Below are 22,131 nucleotides of genomic sequence, written 5' to 3' on the forward strand. Positions count from 1 at the left end.
TTTACTCCGTTACTGTTCACCCCTGATCTTGTAAAGGAATGTGCAAGAGCTTCATCTGCATGTTCAACAAAACGACAAAGTGTGTGTGTGTGTGTGTGTGTGTGTGTGTGTGTGTGTGTGTGTAGGTTAAATGCTGTGCAAGGGGTTCAACTAAAGTTTTTCAAAACCCTTAAGTTTGTGAAGTCTAGATAATGTTTAAGTATCCTCTGCAATAAACCTAAACAACAACCCTGGGGAACAAACTTAAGGGTCAGCTAATGGTCAAAATGTTTAAATACTATTCACTTATGAAGACTAGGAGAATGAAACTGATATTCTGTCACTTTCTACTTAGATTTAATACTTGCTGCTTTAATGAAAATTATCTGATTTTGGCATGCAAAAATTGCTTGATTAAAGAAGTAGTTCTTGATTCTTTTTATCAGTTTAAATCCATCGTCCTTGCACATCTCTTAATGCTTAAAAGCAGTGATGGGTAATCGATGAAATAATCACCCACTACCCAGCTTGATGTTATTTCATAGACAACAGATTCTTATTGGATTTACTAAGACAGCAGTTTATTACCTCTGCTCAGTAGTCTGTCTTTCCTTGTGCCAGCTCATTAGCCAGATTACACAAAATGTTTGAGAGGATTTTCTGGACCTTGGTGAGAAGTTCTGGCATGTAGCATAGTTCCAAGGCACTTATATCCAATTAAAGTGAGATCCAGATAAAAGGGGGTAAACCCTGGATTTTATTTTACATCATTTAACAAGAGAACCTTGCAGGCAGCCATGTTCACACAATTGTGCAGAAGCTGTTCTGAAAACTGTTCTTTTTCCAAAATCTTCTGTGAATGTAAATCCTACCCAATCACAAAGTACATTCACATCAAGGCCAAAGGTTTTATGCAACATCTTTACATTCATGCAGAGAAAATAAAGTAGTTTGCTCAAAAGCACCAGAAAGAAAAACAAAATAAATGTCACTACCTTAATCACCAGTGTAATAACTGCTTAACACACATTTCTTGCTATTATTTGCAGAAACGTAGTCATTAAAATGTGTCTTCATATTCATCATTTCTGCTTGACAACTGAATACCCCACACTCAAAAACCGACTGTTGTGTTTTTGTTCTTCTGCTGGATCCTGGTTCTTCCCATGGTTCCTACACATTCATTGACAACATCAGGAACTGTGAGGTAAAGGAGAAACAAGTTTAGTTAAATGAAAATAAATGAAAACAACTTTGACTTTTACAATATGTATTTCATTAGATGTATCAAAAACATAATAAGCCAGGAAGACATTCACATTCATAAATAGTACACCACCATTACATCAGGTGTAGTAGAACAACAACTGGAGGCTTATTTGCATACATTAAATTATGTAATCTTACCTGCATTAAGTTTAATTTCACACGTCCCATCTTGTATTTATCCATGGCCTTGAAAGACCCTGGTTGAAAGAAACAGGTTCTGTCAGCTCATAGTGGCAAATATTTCTATGACACCACCAATGGAGAGACAAACGATTAGTTCAGACACATAGGGTGTGATTTGAAGTGGGCCTTAAATGTGCATGGTATAATTAAAATGAGTTGAAACACACTTTTTAAAGTGTAAATGTTCCAGGTCTTAAAGGATGAGTTCACCCTCATATGATGGATGTAGATGTTTAGTTCTTTAGTCCCCAAAGCGTTTATAGAGCATGTCTGTAAAATGCATTTTAAGCATTTACTGTAATAACTAAGGAAGGCCTATGGGGGCACATGGCACACATACCATGTACAGAGGCTGCAGTCCTCAGACGGTAGCCATAGGTTAGATTCGTGCTCATGGCCCTTTGCAGCATACATATCTGTATCTATCTAGATTTATGTTTCAAAAAATAGTAAAAGAAAGTCAGATTAATGTAGGGCGACACTGTGGTGCAGTGGGTAGCGCTTTCGCAACACAGCAAGGTGGTTCTGGGTTTGAGTCCCACTCTGTGTGAATATTAATACAATAAACGTCCTTACCGATCTGGAGAATTTATATTACACAAACTGTATTGAGTTTTTATGTTTCTTGTTAATTTTTGAACAACTTTACATTATCAACAGTTGTTTAGGAGAATGCGCAATGCTATTTTACTGTGAAGCTCTGAAAATGTTTTGTGGACTGAGAAACTATCTGATATTTGTTAAGCTTGCTGGTGAGTAGAGTGGGACTGAATTTTCAAAATGCCAACTTCTTCCTTCTAAGATCTCACAGCAATGATAATATCATTTTTCGGGCATTAATGTTGTTATTTTAGACCAACTTGAGGGTTTTATATGAATGTCTTTTTTCACATACTGAACATGTTCTCCAGACGAACTATGCAGGTGAGGTAGTTGTCAAAGTCAATGTCGTAGTTGGCATCAGCAAACCTCAGGCAGATCAGCTGCAGGAGATTATTGTTGATTTGTATTCCTTCATGGAACAAAGAAGCAACATTCAGATGAAAGTACTCAAAATTTACACCCAAACACAAAACCATTCTCTAGAGATAATGTCTCACACTGTGCTGTTGCATCCTCTATTAAAAGTTGCAATAAGACTTTAATCATTTTAATCGTCAATGTATTTGCAATAAATGGTAGAACAGAAAGTTTCACAACCTTGGTCCCACTATCAAAACAACATTAGTTAACCTTCAAATGCCATTTGCCAGAATCCACCAAGCATGGATAGAAACCCCCTGAACTGTTATGATTAAGTGTTGCTATACTTATTTGGGCAGTGTAGTTTTATACACAAGAAATGAAAATTACAACATATTAATGGTCTTCAATTTTTCTTTTCTTTCATCTTCAAATTAAATTAATAAAATAAATGTTCATATATGCCGACCTGCTGCTCTGAGAGCACTGCGAAGCTCGTAGGATGACATCTTCCCTGACCGGTCAGTGTCAAAGGACAAAAAAAGCATCTGCAACAACAGAAGTTGGACAGACTGATGAACCACATCAGAACATGAAACAGATGTCCCAAGATCACAGACTTATTTGAAAGGATTTTAATTACATTCTTCTATAATATGACAAGTCTTGGCCTCTGAGCTAAAAGAGGACAACACACAAATTGATGATTTTGTAGCAATAGGTGCTTTGTCAGATAAAGCATGGTGTGTATATTGATATAGTATGGTATACTATACTATACCATACTTTATCAATATTATACTTAGATGGGTTTGGCGGCAGTGGCTCAGTGGTAAAGCGGGCGGTAGAGCGGGTCGTCCTATGATTTAAGATCGGCGGTTCGATTCCCGCTCCCGCCCCCCCAAAAATACCCGGAGGTGAGCTAACAGTGGGAGGTGTCAGCTCATCTCCGGAGCACTGCCGAGGCACCCTTGAGCAAGGTGCCGTCCCCTTTACAAATTGCTCATTTGAGGCGCACCAAGAAGGAGCTGCCTGCCACTCTACCTCCCCTGCATGCCTACAGGCCCCTTTGTGTGTGTGTGTGATACAGGGGCCTGTACTCACAAATATGTATGCATGCGTTTGTAATCAGTAGCTAGAGTGTGCTTTCTTAATTTCCCTTCGGGGATCAAACCAGTATATAAAATTAAATTAAAAAATTTAATGCCACCTTTTGCTTAGAGTAGTGGTTCTTAATCTGGGTTCGATAGAACCCTAGGGGTTCGGTGAGTCGGTCTCAGGGGTTCGGCGGAGACGGAGATCAAGACAAAATAGCCGAAACGATGTGTTGGGTGTTTTTGCCGAACATACATGAATCACTGTGTGTCAATTCATGATGACACCCCCCCCTTAGCATCACTGCCTGCAGGTGATCATGCTACATCCATTAGCCTACCTGTGCTACATGGGATCGATACAGTCATCGATTTAATTTGTACTTTTTTAAAATTTTATATACTGATTATAATCCCCGCAGGGAAATTAGTCGCACACTCTAGTTAGTTCAAATCAAATCATGTATATACATGTATATGTGTGTACAGGCCCTGAACACAAACACACATGGGGCCTGTACGCATGCAGAGGAGGTAGAGTGGCGAGCAGCTCCTTTATTGGTGCGCCCCAAATGAGCAACTTGTAAGGGGGACGGCGCCTTGCTCAAGGGCGCCTCGCTCAAGGGCGCCTCGCTCAAGGGCGCCTCGGCAGTGCTCCAGAGGTGAGCCGACACCTCCCACTGTCAGCTCACCTCCAGGTGTTCTTTTTGGGTGTGAACAGGAATCGAACCGTCATGATGGTACTGTATAACGGAACGTGATGGGAGTCAGCATTCGGCATGATTTGCAATGTCAAGTTGAGCAACTCTAGTCTGGCAAAAATAAAGGAACACTTTCTTAAGCTGCATGGGAAACAAAAGAAACAGACCTTGCTGTGAAAATGGCATAAGAGTAGCACTTGCCAAGGTGAAGCCATGCATATATGAACTGGCCTCTCAATAACAACAGCAAAAGTCACTGATTTGCTGGTAGGTAATTTCATGTGAGTTCATGCACTGTCTCGGTTTTTCTCTTTGGAAAAGGTGACATTAATGCACAATTCATTAAATACACCAATAAAACATATACAGTATTTTCTGCACTATAAAGCGCACCTAAAAGCCTATAATTTTCTCATCATCCCGTAGTGCGCCTTATAATCCGATGCGCCTTGTATATGGATTATATTAATATTAGTATTGGTTAAAAACAAGATCGCTGAAAAAAAGCCGGCAATCATGCTTCACTGTGTCACCAGGGACACAGACAGTATTCAGGCCGTACTACGCCCCCTAACAACGGTAGTCAAGGGGCCTCGCCGAAGTGCCGACTCTCACTCCTGCTGTTTGACGGCAGAGCAGCCTGCTGAGAAGAACACCGGTGACCGGCTACGACAACATAGCAAAACATTGAGAATTTTCAACAACTCTATTAATAAAGTTTGACTGACTGATCTCAGTATTTCCCAACTACTGTGGCGCCGGAAATAACCCACTTTAAAGTTAATTGGTCTAAAAAATGCTATTGAGTGTCAGTACTGGATTCTAGTGACGGTCAATTCTATTAGTTTGCGGAAACACACTGAGAAACTGGCACTGGGGCGGCAGTGGCTCACTGAGAAACAGCCACTGGGGCGGCAGTGGCTCAGTGGTAAAGCGGGCGGTAGAGCAGGTCGTCCTATGATTTAAGATCGGCGGTTCGATTCCCGCTCCCGCCCCCCCAAAAATACCCGGAGGTGAGCTGACAGTGGGAGGTGTCAGCTCATCTCCGGAGCACTGCCGAGGCACCCTTGAGCAAGGTGCCGTCCCCTTTACAAATTGCTCATTTGAGGCGCACCAAGAAGGAGCTGCCTGCCACTCTACCTCCCATGCATGCCTACAGGCCCCTTTGTGTGTGTGTGTGATACAGGGGCCTGTACTCACTAATATATATGTATGCATGCGTTTGTAATCAGTAGCTAGAGTGTGCGTTCTTAATTTCCCTTCGGGGATCAAACCAGTATATAAAATTAAAATAAAAAAAAATTAAAGGCTAATGAAAGACCCTCAAAGCTGAACTTCCAGCCTTTCCTGAAATATCAAGAGACAACGGCACCTGGTGTGCTGCACTGATTTGCAAATGTAGTTGATAGCTCTGGGCGGGCGGCGGAGGGGCGCATTCAGGCTTGTGTCTGGCAGCGACGTGCGGTGAGATTCACGCCGGTGAGACGCTGAAGTTAAAGTCAGTTCTATGAGTAAAACAGCGTCACATTTGCCAGTAAATTAGCAGCCTGACATTAAAAACTGGTTAAAAATTGTTTAGACAGCAAATAGCTGCACCTCACCTCTGACTGGACTACCGATCTATCGAAACAATATTTAATAAACGAAGACGAACGTCGCTGCTTCAAAGTTCAGATGCGGAAATATCTGCCCTGTTCGAACTGAGTGGACTCAACCTGTCAGGTTTTTTAATATGCGTGTTGACTTCCTTCTAAGGCCCCGTCCACACGATGATGGATTTTTTTAAAAACGGAACTTTTTAAAAACGCATTGAAAACGATTCGCGTCCACACGACAGCGTTTTTAAAAAATCTCCGTCCACACGTAAACGCACCAGTGCGTTTTCGAAGACGGCTATAAGCATGCCAAACCATGTGGTGGCAGTATTTAATCAAATTTCATCCAATAGGAATCCTCCGTGTTTTGTAACAACACAAGGGGCCCATAAATATGACGTCACGGCGGTTTTCGTAGCAGGCAAGACGTCAGCGTTTTTAAAAACTCGCGGATACACCGTCCACACGACAACGCAGACCCAGCGTTTTTAAAAATATCCACCTCGGCCAGCGTTTTTAAAAAGTTGCGTTTTCGTTCCGGATATCTGCGTTGTCGTGTGGACGGAGTACACACAACAGAAAAGTTGCGTTTTCAAAAAATCCGTCATCGTGTGGAAGGGGCCCAAGATGGCAAAGTGATCAGGTTTCCTTGATGAGGCTCAGAATGGCTAATTGAAATAACAATAGGGCCATTCAGAGCTGACTAAAGGTAGTCACAGTCATGAATGCTCTAGCTAGTGGACGGATAGCGCAACTATAGTCACTAGTTTTTTAAAATCTATTTTAATTTTTTATTATATGCGCCTTATAATCTGGTGCGCCTCATACATGAAATATATAAAATAAACAATTCATTAAAGGTGCTCCTTATAATCCAGTGCGCCTTATAGTGCAGAAAATACTGTACTTATGTCTTAAATTTGAAAAAAAAAATTTTTACTAAAGAAGGGTTCGGTGAGTGAGCATATGAAACCGGCAGGGTTCGGGATCTCCAACAAGGTTAAGAACCACTGGCTTAGAGGTTACAAGATAGATTTCATCTTAAATTTTGTGTTAGTAACTTCTTTTCTTTTCGGCTTTACCCTTCAGGGGTCACCACAGTGAATCAATTGCCTCCATCTAACCCTGTCTTCTGCATCCTCTTCTCTCAAACCAACTACCTTCATGTCCTATTTCACTACATCCAAATACCTCCTCTTTGGGCGTCCTCTAGGGCTTCTGCTTGGCAGTTCACAACTAAGTCCCTTCTACCAATATATTCACTATCTACTCTGGACATGTCCAAACCATCTCAGTCTGGCCTCTCTGACTTTACCTCCAAAACCTAAAACCTTTCATTTTAGCTGAAACCCTTTTATCACACATCACACCTGACACCTTTCTCCACCCGTTCCATTCTGCCTGTACACGCTTCGTCACTTCGCCTCTTTTCCAGTCTCCATTGCTCTGGACTGTTGACCCTAAGTACTTAAAATCCTCCACTTTCTTGATCTCTTCTCCCTGTAACCTCTGGGTCCTTCTCATTCACACATTTGTATTCTGTCTTACTGCAGCTAACCTTCTTTCCTGTCCTTTCCAGGACAAACCTCCACCTCTCTAGCTTCTCATCTACTTGTTCCCTGCTCTCACTACAGATCACAATGTCATCTGCAAACATCATAGTCCATGGAGATTCCTGTCTAACCTTGTCTGTCAGTCTGTCCATCACCATAGCGAACAAGAAGGGGTTCAGAGCTGATCCCTGATGCTGTCCCACCTCCACCTTGAACTCCTGTCACACCTCATCACTGTCTTACAGTCCTCATACATGACATGCACCACTCTAACATACTTCTCTGCCACTCCAGACTTCCTCATACAATACCACAGTTCCTCTCTGGGCACCCTGTCATAAGCTTTCTCCAGATCTACAAAAACACAATGCAACTCCCTGTGGCCTCCTCTATTAACATCCTCAAAGCAAATGCTGCATCTGTAGTACTCTTTCTTGGCAAGTAACCATACTGCTGCTCACATATGCTCACTTCTGCCTTTTGTCTAGCTTCAACTACTCTGTCCTATAACTTCCTTGTAGGGCTCATCAGCTTTATTCCTCTGTAGTTACCAAAACTCTGCACATCTCCCTTATTCTTAAAAATGGGCACTAGCACACTTATCCTCCATTCCTCAGGCATATTCTGACAATCTAAGATCCTGTTGAACAACCCAGTCAGAAACTCTACTGTCACCTCTCCTTGACACTTCCATACCTCCACAGGTATACCACCAAGACCGAGAGCCTTTCCGCTCTCCATCCTCTTCAATGCCCTCCTCACTTCATCCTTACTAATCTTTGCTACTTCCTGGTCCACAACAGCCACCTCTTCTAGTCTTTGTTCTCTCTCATTTTCCTCTCAGTACATTTTCCTCTAAGTACTCTTTCCATCTTCCCATCACACTACTGGCACCAGTCAATACACTTCCATCCCTATCCGTAATCACCCTAACCTGCTGCACACCTTTCCCATTTCGATCTCTCTGTCTTGCCAACCTATTTTGTGTTAGTAACATATTTTCAAATGTAACTGGGATCTCAAGGTAAATTTGAATTAGGTCATACGAGTTGAATGGATTTATCTGATGTTTGTTTCTTCCTATTTCCTATAACTTTGGGAGACTTCTGAAACAGCAACTTGGGAGTGAAACTATCAATGTATCGATGTTTTGTAAACCAAATTCATCCATTTGTCCTTCGCCATGTAGAAAAAGAGATAATGAGGTGAAGGGGATGAACAGTATTAAAACATATCAGCACATACAATCCACTTCTTCATCTTTTCCCAGAAGACCTTAAATTCCTGGAACTCCATCATCCCTGAGTTATCCACCTGCTTTGGATCAAGGACAAAATTTTGCATTGCGGTATTCATATTTATTCTACAACATACAAATGTAAAAGAGTGAGATAGATTTAGTAGTCACGAGTTAAAAATAGTCAGTTGGTCCTGCAGAAGGATACATCCATCAAGTTGATAATGCTGTGACAGGTGCTGAGAGTCAAGCACTCAAATTCAATCTCTTTTCCTGAGGAGAAAATAGAAATAGTGGAAAATAATTTAGATATAAAAGATGAAGACATACAAAGAAAACATAACACATGCTAACTTGCAGATAACTCTTAATGTTGCATCACGATTAAATACATTGCAACATAAACATAGTTGGTATGTTGGTATTGGTATAAGCTGGTATACTGAATCATGGGGCGGTGTTTTCTTCTTCTTTTACTTTTGGCTTTTCCCTTCAGGGGTCGCCACAGCGAATCCGTTTCCTCCATCTCACCTTGTCTTCTGCATCTTCTTCTCTCACACCAGCTATCTTCATGTCCTCTTTCACTACATCCATAAACCTCCTCTTTGGTCTTCCTCTAGACCTCCTGCTTGGCAGTTCGAAACTCAGCATCCTTCTACCAATATATTCACTACCGTATTGGCCAGAACATAAGACGACGCCCTCTTTTTCAAGACTCAAGTTTGAAAAAGGACTTTTTGAACACCAAATTAAATTTTTATACAGACAATAATTACAGTACATCTGAAACAAATGATTATAATAATATATTCAATATATTCAATCCCATTGTAATTGTTTGAAGACTGCCTCATTTATCAGCATCATCTTGAAGTTTGTATCATTAACTTCTCCTCAGCTGCTGATCTTCAACCCACTTTTCTCCAGATTGTTGCCACGTTTCTTCATTTTCTGTTATCTTTCCTCTTATTGTCTCCTCTTTTCTTTCTTAACTCCCAGGCCAAAGTGAACCCGTCAAGAAAATAAAAAATAGTGTTAAGTTCAGCATTCGCTTTAAAGATATCTGGCACCATCTAGCGTTGTGTATGGGTATAATGTCTAGACCCCGAATGTAAGACGACCCCCACTTTTTCATTCTTATTTCAATGCAAAAAACACTGTCTTATATTCGGGCAAATATGGTATCCTCCTCTGGAGATGTCCAAACCATCTCAGTCTGGTCTCTCTGACTTTATCTCCAAAACCACTAACACAGTCACATGCGGTGAGGTTCATAAATGGTGAGGCACTGATTTCATCATAATTAGATTCACAAAAATATGAACCTACAGTTAAGCTTATTCACCAATTAATTAGCAAGATGTCATTTTTAAAATCTCAGAGCAGATTTACACATACAAACTAACACACAATTAGAACATTTGATTAAAAAAATGTTATGTTGTTTCCTACATGTTTGCTTATATGTTACGTTTGCTTATACAAGCGTTTTCGAATGCTTTAGACAGCAAACAAATCGGAATTTGACCATTTGAATTTTTTTGTCTTAGAAGTTGAACAAAGTTTGGAAGTCGAATGAGAAACGAACGGTTTTTTGGGGGCGACCGTGGCTCAGTGGTATTGCGGGTTGTCCTATGATTTAAGATCTGCAGTTGGATTCCTGCTCCCGCCGAGTCTTTTGTCGATGTGTCCTTGGGCAAGACACGTCACCCTCCTTGCCTCCAGTGGGGCACTCGCTGCTGTGTGAATGTGTGTGATTGTTCCGCTGGTGGTCGGAGGGGCCGTAGGCGCAGATTGACAGCCACACCTCCGTCAGTCTGCCTCAAGGCAGCTGTGGCTACACACGTAGTCTACCATCACCAAGTATGAATGAGGAGTGAATAATAATGGATCCAATTTAGAGTCTTTGAGTGTCCAGAAAAGCGCTATATAGATCTAATCCATTATTATTATTATCATTTCGCCGCCAAGCGCGAGAAAAGTTGAGAGAAAACGTGACAGTAATGTGCTTTTTATTTTAGTTTACTATATTCAATAATTTTTCACTTAATTTGTGTTCCATTGCCTATGGTGCGAGTAACGGCGCCGTAAACTTCTGTCCAAAAGACAAAAGTAACTCATACTTTAGGCTAACCTGATTACGTTGGGGTTTTTATATTTTTCTTTCTTTCTTTTTTTCTTTCTTTCTTTCTTTAGATCGAATCAGAGAAAGTGGCAGCTTTTAAATTTTATTTCTGGGGAGGCAAAACTTGCAATTTATGTGACCAGGAAGAGGAAAATTGAAAACAATACCGTTCAAGAAGCAGCTACTGTTTTTTGCTGTAACATCAGATGTCGCTTAAAACTAGAATTTGGTTTCTATAAATTGACAAAAGACCTGAATAACTTTAGGAACATCTGGTGTTACAAAAATGTCCTATGCACTTTAGTTGATGACCACCTCACTTTTGCAAACTTCCTGTTATAATGCACTAATTTTTATATTGTATTTCCCTTTGTTTCTTGGTGCTTAATGTTTTTGAGTGTTTAGTGTTTTTGAAATTTCATCTAATGAAAAATTGTAAAATGTTCTAAATGTTCTAAATGTTCTAAATGTTAAATGTGATTGGAGTTTGTTTGGAAAAGATCTTCTGAGGCACTTAAATGCTTTCATCTAATGTAAAACTGCAAAATGTTTGAATGAGATTAAAGTGTTTTTGCAAAAATAAAATCTTTCTTTCTTTCTTTCTAAAATTCTAAATTTTACCCTGACCTTCTTGCATAGGTCAAAGCTAGTGCTCCGACCAATTTCATAGATCAAAGCAGTAGCTTTGATCTGTGGTCTTACACTGTCCTTCTCCCTCCTCTAATCTGGTTCCTGAGTGTACGAAAGTTAAAATTTGACCTTGACCTAGTTTTCTCAAGATCAAGGTCATCATCTCATTTTCATCTCCTTTGCTGCCCAAATAATGTACTTTTTGTTTCATCTTTCTATTTGCGACGGTTGCACAGATATTTGGTGGACTAACGGATGGACGCACGGACTTGATGGACGAACACACAAATGCTGACAGTTACATCACCGCTTTGAAGCGGGATGTAATTATATCCTGTCTAGGAAAGGGTGATGTATCTCATGTTTCAAACCAGTCTTGATAGAAAAATGGCCGCAGAGGTTGTCTGTGACCAGTAATTAAAGTTATTGCTGTTATCTCGTAGCTGGAGCAATTATGACAGAAGCCAACTAGAACCAATGCGAAGATATTTGGTGGACGGACGGATGAACGAACGAAAAAACAAATAAACAGTTCGTACAGTTTCTGATGTAGATAACTTGAATGAATCCATTTTTTACTACTATTTTTTCTACTACAATGATATATTTTTGAACAATTAACTAGACATAGCCTGCATTTCAAGTTCTTTTCACTAAATTAAGCTAACATATTTAACATATTTAATTTTTTATCTAAAATAGGTTCCACTAATATACAGTAAAATGTATGTATGCAATAACTTCAAAAGCAAGAGTGAGTTTGAGACAACTTTACAAAAATCATAAAAAATGCTCAAATGACATTCACTTACGTCTGCTGAGAACACCATTTAACATTTGCTGAAGCTCTCTGACAGAGATAGCGCTGTCCTGTAAAAACATTGTGGTTTGAAATCTTTAAAATCATACATAGAGCATACTAATACCCAATACAGCAACTGCATACTCCACCGACAAAAAAAAACAAATCTGTACTGTTGAAGGCAAAGCTGTTGTTTTCTTACATCGCCAGCCAGCTGTTCAAACAACTTTCTTAAGAATTTCTCCTCTCCTGTTTCTTCCTCTGGAAGACTGGGTGTGGGTGGCTGGTGGAAACAACACAGCATCAGCCACAGGGCACAGGAAAGGTGTATTCATTCATTTTCAAATTATTGATGATATACATACATCGGGGAGGTCAGCATCAACTTTGGTCCCCATCTCTCTGTGTAAGACCAAAAAGTGAGTGTTTGCTGATGTTTTGTACTGACTGCTCTTATTTTTGAAGAATATTTTGCGAAACTAAAGGATTTTGTTTTTCCCTCCATATTCATACTTGACCTAGTAGTGAACACTCACAGAGCTCCAGCCTTCTTCTCAGTGAACATCCTGACAAGGAAGTCAGCTTCATGGTGGGGCTGAAAGGTAGTAGGGACCAACAGGTAATCCCCAGGTGGCAATATGAAGCGCTCTGAGACCTCCCGCATATTAATGTAGGTTCTGCTGCGAGCCTTTGATGCATGGTAACGGAAATAATCCTTTCCAGTTTGGTCATCGTTTTTTGGTGCCTGAGCAGATAGGCCAAGAAAGTGTTAAATGTTGCCTTTCTGGCTTTTCTGAAGTGTGTGATCATCAATAAGTGCTCTTCACCAGCAGTTGGACTTTGTGATTATAACCGTAGATTTATGTATTTAAATTTAATTTCGTCAGTATACTGCGCTTTTGTTTATGTGTTTACTGTTTATGATACAGTAGTAGATGTGACAATTGAACTCACTGTCTGAGTGTCTGTCTAGCTTATTGATGACTTTTATTTGAAGTGAGTTGATTTTAGTTGACTTAAGCAAATCAAGTCTTCATTTAAAAGAAACACTAATCTGACATTTTGCTTTACTTTAACTTGTGTTGATTTTTTTTACAAGTTGCTTCATAGAGAAAAAAATCTGAAGCCATAAAAAGAAAAATACTTGAGACATGAGTGTGTCCAGTTCCTTTCTGACCTCATACACTGCAAAACCGATGGTCTCTAAATCCAGCCCTTCTTTCCTCAGCCTTCGTCTGTTCTTCTGCATGAGAGCTATCACCAAGCTGCACATATCATCATCATCATCGGCATCCTCAAGCTTCACCTTGAACTGCGGGTTGGTCCAAAATGTGTCTGCAGGTTAAAGATGCAGTTTTACAGGGCACTTTGGATTGTATGTATATATTTATACTAAATGCCATATACATTAAACACTATATAAAGTCTTGAGTTGTGTAGATGTGATGGTCTTGCCAATGTAGTTCCTGCAGCCTCCAGCCGTAGAACCACGAATCCAGCTTCCCTCGAACAAGTTGACCTCCCAGTGGCGCTTTGTATTGTCAGTCAAGGAATCAGGGGTCATGTTGCAGATCTCCACCTTGTCGTAGTTCTTCTTGAAGTCCTCAAATTCCATCCTGGATCAAACACAAACACCAAATTCATCTCCATTTAAAAAGACACCAGCTTAAACCATGACAAGACACACGGTATACTTGTCTAGATAGCTCTTCTGTCATTGGATTTAATCCACTTCTTGACAGCGGATTGAACAGATATATGAAACTAATAAAAACATATTTTGTAGTGTTAAGGGTTCTGTAAAACATTCAGAACTACATGAACACAATGTTATAAGTATCCCTCTACTTAAACTGATCGTGAAAATATTTATAAAAACCAATGTAATGTATATGTCATTACATCCCTGTATTCAAAGAGTATGTAGTCTATACAGGTTATTGCTGAAGGCAAATGAATAAAGAATATTAACTCATTATCTTCAGTTTGGACCTTTTTTTTTGTGAACTGACCAAAATTCTCCATCATCCGTTGAGTTCTGCAGAATGCGTTTTTTGTCCGCCGGGTCAATATTACTCCATTCTCTGGAACTGAAACATTAAAACATAAAATCATCTATCAATGACAGAGAGCCACTGACATTACCAATTTATAGTAAACATTATTTGTTTTTCACAATCATCTTCATTAATTTATTCTTGGATGCTTTCAAAAACATAATTTTCTTAATTTCCCTTTTTTATTTAAAACTTTTTTTCCTTATCTTTCTTTGTTGTGTTTCAAATACAGAGATTAAAAAAACAACACAGATGAGAAAGGAGGGCTATTTGCATGTCTGTCCACCGAGTGCATCATCTCATACAGTATTATTTCATCAGTTTTAGTTAAACTTTTTTTTTTTCATTTCGTTCATGCTTACTTGTCACTCCAGGGGCCGTTCCACTCAACCTGACCCCAGGGGTTTCTGACCCGGATCAGCTGCACTGTCCTACCTCTGTAGTTTACCTGAAAACCAAACGTGGCATTAATTCACAGTATTATTATTGTGTGGAGGGATGGGCTTGTGGTCCAGAAAGAGTTGATGAAATTTTGAGGTTGATTTGGACACAAACCTGTTTTTAAGGTATGGTTCTGTTAAGATCACTTTGACATTTTTGAAATGTCTATTATGATTAATAAATGTGAATAATGTCAAATAATAGTGATAAATTCAGTTCTGCTTTTATGTGTTAATAGCATTATACAAAAACTGACTAATGGATTTATGCGACATTTTCACCAAATTTCACCTTTTTCACATCCCTGAATACATTTTTGTCATTATTAAGGTTGAGAGCTTCATAAAGGGAGTATCGTCTTGTCATTTTTATCCATTTGAGGTAAAACATGAAAGCAATGTTTAATTGCATGCATGTAACACTTTTAATTAAAATCTATTGTCACTAAACCTCCATGGTGCACTGGCATCGTGCCCAGAGTGTAACCCGCCTCACTCCCCCAGTCTCCTGGGAAAGGCTTCAGCAACCAGCTGGACAACTATAAAGAGCTTCTTCCGCTGTTGCTTCCTCCGCAACACCGGTAGACACGGGTTGCTGGAGTTGATGGAATGAATGTACTGCCACTTATTGCATGGAAGACATTATGTGAATAATTTTGCGTGAAGTAAATGGATGTTTTGCATTATGATAAAATATTTTTTTATAATTGATTAGGGCTATTTTTCTTGAGAGGCGTGGCTTGGGGTCTATTGTCTGATAGCTGACGTTTCGATGACAGTGGCATTGGCAGAGGCTAATTACTATGTTTTCAGAAACTCACAGTCTTCATATTTCTTATAGAAGTGGCTTGTGTTCATTATCCAAGCAGTGTTTCAGCCGTGTCCATTGAATTTGTATTTCCGTTAATAATTTATTGTTTTGTTTTATTTTGTTTTTACTTCTTGAAAACTTCCTTTAACGTAAAATAATTTCTATTGCAGCCTCTTTTCTCAAAAAAAAAAGAAAGAAAAGAAAATCAGTGTATTTGAAATTTGACAAACGCTAATGGTTATTCCAGTCAGAAATATATGAAATCAGATTTAGGCAATTTTGAAGAGGTTGGGCTCATACCTGCTCCAAGCCTGTGATGGAGTATGCATGTCCCTTCACCAGGCCAGTGCTTGTCTTGGCCTCAGACTCTGCAGAGCTTGTGATCTGGAGAAAAAAATCCCCAGACAGATTTAAAATAGAGCTGATGCTCGAATATGAATAGCAATGCATTTTGGGGGTAATAATTCTCACATCAATAGAGCATCCCATCATGGAGCCTCGATCAAGAGCCTTCTTCATGATTGAGAACAAATTGTCTGGAGCTTTCTTTGTTTCAAAAACTTCCCCCACACCACCAGTAAAGTCCTCCATAGCCTCCATTGTGCTACCACCCTTCAGGGATTCATAGCTGCCATATAATCTAAAATAAATATAACAAAGGGTTAATATGGACTTAAAATATGTACTACTTCATGTTAAAACATATTTAAGGCAACAGTTGAATTTTTCATTTATTCATCGTCAGTACCCGCTTTTCCACTGACCGGGGTTGCGAGGTTGCTGGAGCCTATCCCAACGGATTTGGGGCGTGAGGCAGGGTACACTCTGAGTGTGATGCCAGTACACTGCAGTCAGTTGAATTTACATTTCTAAATTTGACTGGAAAAACTAGGATGAAAAATGTTTCCTGACCCAAAGGACTGCATGACGCAATGACTTGATGATGCCACATTGTTAAAATATTCCTTTCATTAACTGAGGTTTAATTTCCTGTGCTGCGCTGGTCAAGGTGGGTTGTGGTCACTAACAGCCCATTTTTCCAGTGGAGTGCAAGTCAGTGCAACAGGAGATATGGTGAACTATGTACTGTATCATGGATAAAGCTAGCTAACTTGACATAGAAATTGGTGGTCCAACCTGGGCATGGGGGCTATAGACTGACTGAATAATGAACTAACAGGATGAATGGCGCTCAGAGTCTCACATTTTTTTCTGGTAAAGCCAATGATTAAAGATCTTTGGGCAGAAACCATCTCATGATCCATAGTAGAAGATGAATTATTGATTGAAAGTTTCACATAACCTAAACATTAGCTGCTGAGACTCACTTCACTCCAAATGACAAGTCCCGATGTCACAATAGCAACTTTTGTACTCCCTTGAGGTTCTGAGACTTTTTATTTATCTAAAGTTTCAGAGACATATCTGTAATTTTGTGTCAAAGAAATCAACATTGAAAAACTTAGTGGATGCAAAGCTAGCTGGTTTTTTTTTAAATTTATCTCTCACTCTGGTAGAATTAAATAAAGAAAGTATAGTTACTTAGCATAAGCCTTCTCCAGCAAGGCACTCCAGAATTCATTGTTGGAGGCAGAGTGAAGCATGATGAGATGATTTCTCACAGATGGCAGCCTGTCATCCACCACAACATCAAGCCACTTGTTGTGTTGCCAGAACTGAAAGAATATGTTGTAAAGCACTTTATATAGTGAGTGCCTGTACAGCAAGTTATAGTCCATCTCTAACATGCAAACCTTCTATGGCTATACTTTGATTCTGAAAAAGAGATAAACATGAGAAAATGTTCCTCTGGTCATCTAAAAGGATGTACAAATGAAGAGAATGATGATGATCATCATGATGATCATCATCATCATCATCAGAGGTATCAGATTGGATAAGGAAGCATTTTCCTCTGACATCTGGCTCAGAGCGGGAATTCAAATGCTGTAATGTTAGACTGCTGTTTTATGGTTCAAAGTGTGTAAGTGCACAAAACATTGCAATGATATTATTTCATTGCTTCCTAGCTGGAATGCAATAGTGTGACATTTGAGCCTCCACCTCTGAGTGTTAGATTTTTAAAAAATGACTTAATACAATTCCATCCAATTGGAATTTATTGGGGAGTTTATATGCATTTTTCAATGATAGCTTTACTTTTTTAATTGATCTGAACTGCATGGGATCCAGCCAAAGGGCCAGCCAATACACCATCTTGGATTCAGTTTTGCATCCAATCATGTATCAGTGTACCTGGAAGTGAAAGATTCCAGCATAGGTGTGGTCAAATTCCTGGTCATGGGGCACAACTCGAGCCAGAACATCTTTTTTGAGGGTCAAGGATGCAATGGCTGCTAGTAGCCAGCAGTCCCCTGTGGTGGCACAAAGTTCATCAAGGATAAATGAGTGCTGTGTTTGCATATCAAATGCAGTACATAAAATGATTCATGCAGCTTAATTATACCAACCAAGCTGTCCTTGGCAGATATCCGTCCTGTCTGCATTGCCTACGATAAACTTTGGATTGTTACAGATCTCCTGTTGAACCGATGACAGAAACAGGTTATTTAAAAAAAAGTGACAGGTGAGAGGTGACACAAGCCTCTTCGATAGGTGTGTTCACATTCCAGACATAGTCTCAATCCATAGTCACAGTAACAATAAAAGACACACTACATGCAATTCACTGAAGCATTCTTATGGAGGGAACACCCAAAAGAGAAATGTGTAACCTATTTACAGAATGCAAGCACTGAGTTTTATTCAATTTGTCTCTCCATGTCAGCATTTGGCCTACAAACAGTCATTTACAGAATAAAACGCCATAACAGTTAAAAACAAAGCAAAAAAAACCCAAACAGAACTACCAAAACAACATGTTAAACCTTTAAAAATGACATGGAAAAATCGAGAACCTGTAAAAATGTCTGGATATATAGTTGAGTACTGAAAAACAGCTTAATATAAATATACAGTCTGCAGTATGGAGCGAAGTGTGACAAAGATGCCCCTGAACTTGACTGTTTGCAATAGTTTCTTGCAAAACTGGTTCTGCAGCTACAGGTGGTTAAGTGTTGGACTGTTTTATTTGGTCTTCATTTTAGTAAAACCAAATTTTGACGACATTTTCACTGCAATCATTCATCTATTTTAGCGATTATTGGATCACCATACACTAACTCAACTTAATTTGTTTTGATACCCCTGAAGCAGAATTAAGACATCAGTGACAGTTCCAATAGAATAGTACATTTGCGTCATCAGAACAATACATTAGACCACATACCTTTGGTCTTTTCCATTCAATCTGTACAGGGACACTCTGGCTGTAGTAGAGCGAGGAGTCTACGGCAGGGAAGTCTGGATCCTCAAACAGGACACCTTTCTGCAGACACTCCTGCCTCAACTGCTTGAAGGATTTTCCATCCCACTGTGTGTCCACTGCTTTGATGGAGCTGGAGGTCCCACCAGACAAAGTGCTATGGAGGGGCATCTCTTTTCAGAAGAAGATCGGTGGATGAAGGAGAAAGAGATGCGAGCTTCCTGAAGTGTGATTGATGACAAAGTCGAGCTGGTCAGGTTAGTAGAGGAAGGAAAGGACACACCCACCACACAAAAACTGGTTTATCCTCCTACGAATGGTGAACCTCGCCCCTACTGACTTAATCTATGTTTGGGCTTGGTCTGCAGATAATTCTAAGAATTCATTCCTGTTGGATTGCTAGCAGACAAATCAAACAACTGCAGGACCAAATCAGCTAAACTTAATACAACAAGTGTAGATTAGATTAGATATACTTTAATGATCTCAAACTGGGAAATTCACAAAACCATGTATCTTTAGATATGCTGATTCTGAATATTTATAATAAAGGATGGTGTTTCTAGATGTACTTCATCTACTAAATGAGCAAGTTAAAACCATATTGAGATGAGCAAGAAAATATATTGTCCTACAACACAATAGACAGACAGATAATAGATCAATACATAATTACCGGTATGCATCGTGGTCAAGACACATTTCACAGTAAAAATTGAATTAAATAAAACATGCAACAGTAAAAACAATAAAGACAAATATTAGAAGATAACAGAAAACGTTAAGGACAAAATAAAGACATTAAAAAAGCATTCAGTAGACACTTCCATTTACAAGAATTAAATGGTGGTTGAAAGGGTGATAACTAAATACTTTTCAACCTTGAACATTTCAACTGAGGTTGCCCTTCATTCATTAAGTGTTTTCCAGAGATAAGGAGCAAGCTAAGAAAATTTTATGAAGCAAAGTGATTCTTTTTCTCTGAAGAGTAGCATTAACAGAAGACTGTTATATTGTATATGGTCTAAGTAACTCTGGTAAGTAACTTGGTGCGGATATATGCAAAGCTTTAGAGGTTAAAAGAAGAACCTCAAAATCAGCTCTCACTTGTAGTGGTAGCCAGTGTAGAGAGGCCAGAATGTGTGTCATATGATTGTATTTTCTAGTTTTCAGGAATCTGGCACCAGTATTCAGTACATTACAGTAATACATTAGGGAGGGTATAAACACATGGATTAAAGTTTCAGAATTTCATAATGGCATTCACCGCGGTGCACCGGCGTCGCGCCCGGAGTTTTCCCCGCCTCACGCCCTCTGTCAGCTGGGATAGGCTCCAGCTCCACGCGACAGCGAATAAAGCGGTAGAAAATTAATGAAGGAATAATGGCATTCAGACATGACCATGCCTTGTCTCATGTAATGATGTCAATTCAGAACTGAATTTTTTCCCCCCTCCGTTTATTTCAATATTTTCTGAGCTAAAAAATTTCTTAAATGACTTTCCAGCCCTGAGCACTCTTGATACTCTCTTGGTGTTCAAGAGCGTATCAGGATAAATAAGGCTAAATCTTATCAATATTACTGAGAAAAATGCTGTCTTGATAATGACTTGATTTGAGACTAAAAGGAGACCAAAAATCACTTCAAAGTCTTTCCAGTTGAACTTAATGAAGTATAGTGCAGCCATCAATATTTAGAGTATGTTTCTCCAACAAATGTTCATACTTTGCTGGTCCAATAACTGACAGATCTACTCTGTAACCACTATTTGCACAATTGTTTGTCCATCAATATTTGATTTATAAAAGTCATGCCTCTAAGTTACAGAACAAAGACATTGATTTGGCTTAACAGGTCCATACAGTTGTCAGTTATCAGTGTAGCAATGTCATTTCCGTAAATTACAAATAAAATAACCTCAGCCTAGGGTCAAAGACCAATCCTTAGGGTATACCAAATTTCAGAAGAGAAAGCAGAAATTGCAGGGCTGTAATAGATATATTTTATTGATCCCAAACTGGGAAATATGTATATCCACTATATATTTTTTTTTCACATATACATGTTCAGTTCTATTTTGATAAGAATGAATGCCATAAAAGCCCCCTCCAATACCAATATGCTTGTACAAGTAACTTAGAAGTATATTGTGGTCCAAAGTTTCAAAGGCAGCAACTCAGGTAGAGAAGCAGCTGCAATTCTGAATTAGAAACAGCAGTAATTAATAGATGGTGGTAAGTAAACTGGTAACGACAGTCCTTCTAAGTAGTATTTGTCGGGGTTAGCATTATGCCGGGAGGAATTGTGAATCCAGAAGCAGACTCTAACAGAATAATGGATACGTTGTTGCAATTCAAAAGACTAGGCAAAAGGTTCCCTGCACAGGCAGACAGGGTTGAGCATGCACAGCAGAGGAACAGTCAAGACTGAGGCAGATTTCCAATGGTCAAAAAGAAAAAAGAAAAAAAAGAAAAAAGGTACACAGGCAGGCAAAGAAAAACACAAGGTGTGGCACAAGGGACTTGACAAGACCCACGTGGTTCTACAGAAATAGGGTTGGCAACAGAGGTGATCAAGCAAAGCAGAGGTGTCCAAGAATTGGTCGTCAAAAATCACTCAGCAACAGGATAAGTTCTTGTTACAGCCCAGCTCACTAAATGAAAGTTGCAATTAAAAAAAGGTGATATAGGATAGAATAAAATGATTTATAAACCAAGAATTACTCAAATTCTTTGCAGAGGGGAGTTTCACAAAAAACAACAACATAAGGACAAATAGATGCTCCTAGAACTAAGAAAGAAGTACTGTATAGGACTTCAAAAGCAGGGTTAACTAATTTGTCTTACATGCCTGAAAGAGAATTTAACCAAAAACCTACCAAATCCTGTAGATAGTACAAAACAGTGAGCAGCACCCAGATACTTCAATTTATAGTAAAGCATTACAACAAGTGAGCAAACTGGATTGTGATTATGAAAGCCGCCGCCACGTCCAATCAGCTACCAAACTTTTAGGGATGCCACTCTAATTGATGCCCAGGTGGCAAAGCACGGCGCACCAATCAGAACCCAGGAATGGAACCAAGAGGTGGAATGAGTCAGGACAGAAGTATGGCTGAGTGAGACCAGGAAACTCAACAGGTATACCAACATGCCCACATGCACGTCTAAAGCAGGCGTGTCCAAAGTCCGGTCTTGGTCCGCGTGCGGATTTAAATGGCCCATGCTTTATATCTAAATGGTTTGCATATGTCCAGAGGAGGGCGGCACGGTGGCGCAGTGGTTAGCGCTGCTGCCTCACATCACGGCGGACCCGGGTTCGAGTCCCGCTGTGTGCGGAGTTCGCATGCTCTCCCCGTGTCTGCGTG

General features: G+C 39.6%; 1 protein-coding gene across 2 annotated transcripts; it reads right to left on the reverse strand.

The window, feature by feature from the left end:
- Positions 1-544: 544 nt before the first annotated feature.
- capn9 (calpain 9) lies at positions 545-19,008 on the reverse strand. 2 transcript variants are annotated; one of them, XM_068321184.1, is made up of 20 exons: positions 18,729-19,008; positions 17,911-17,980; positions 17,696-17,814; positions 16,982-17,115; positions 15,911-16,079; positions 15,740-15,823; positions 14,551-14,636; positions 14,144-14,221; positions 13,587-13,747; positions 13,309-13,466; positions 12,668-12,876; positions 12,497-12,533; positions 12,334-12,414; positions 12,142-12,199; positions 8,783-8,847; positions 8,583-8,651; positions 2,864-2,942; positions 2,327-2,443; positions 1,387-1,445; positions 547-1,179 (listed from the first exon to the last, which is right to left on the reverse strand). In XM_068321184.1, exons 1-20 carry the CDS (start codon positions 18,933-18,935, stop codon positions 1,153-1,155), a joined length of 2,067 nt encoding a protein of 688 aa, XP_068177285.1. In that variant the 5' UTR covers positions 18,936-19,008; the 3' UTR covers positions 547-1,152. The 2 variants fall into 2 exon arrangements, with proteins under 2 accessions (XP_068177284.1, XP_068177285.1); XM_068321183.1 differs by having other exon boundaries at positions 545-1,179; positions 15,740-16,079.
- Between the last annotated feature and the right edge of the window lie 3,123 nt (positions 19,009-22,131).

This window comes from Antennarius striatus, chromosome 8 (assembly GCF_040054535.1).
Source record: "Antennarius striatus isolate MH-2024 chromosome 8, ASM4005453v1, whole genome shotgun sequence".
Taxonomy (NCBI): Eukaryota; Metazoa; Chordata; class Actinopteri; order Lophiiformes; family Antennariidae; genus Antennarius; species Antennarius striatus.

Coding starts and splice junctions, on each gene's coding strand:
- capn9 (XM_068321183.1), bottom strand. CDS start 18,935: ATGCCCCTCCATAGCACTTTGTCTGGTGGGACCTCCAGCTCCATCAAA. Junction 17,116..17,695: donor CTGGAATCTTTCACTTCCAG/GTACACTGATAC, acceptor ATATTCTTTCAG/TTCTGGCAACACAACAAGTG. Junction 12,877..13,308: donor TCGGTTTTGCAGTGTATGAG/GTCAGAAAGGAA, acceptor CTATCTGCTCAG/GCACCAAAAAACGATGACCA.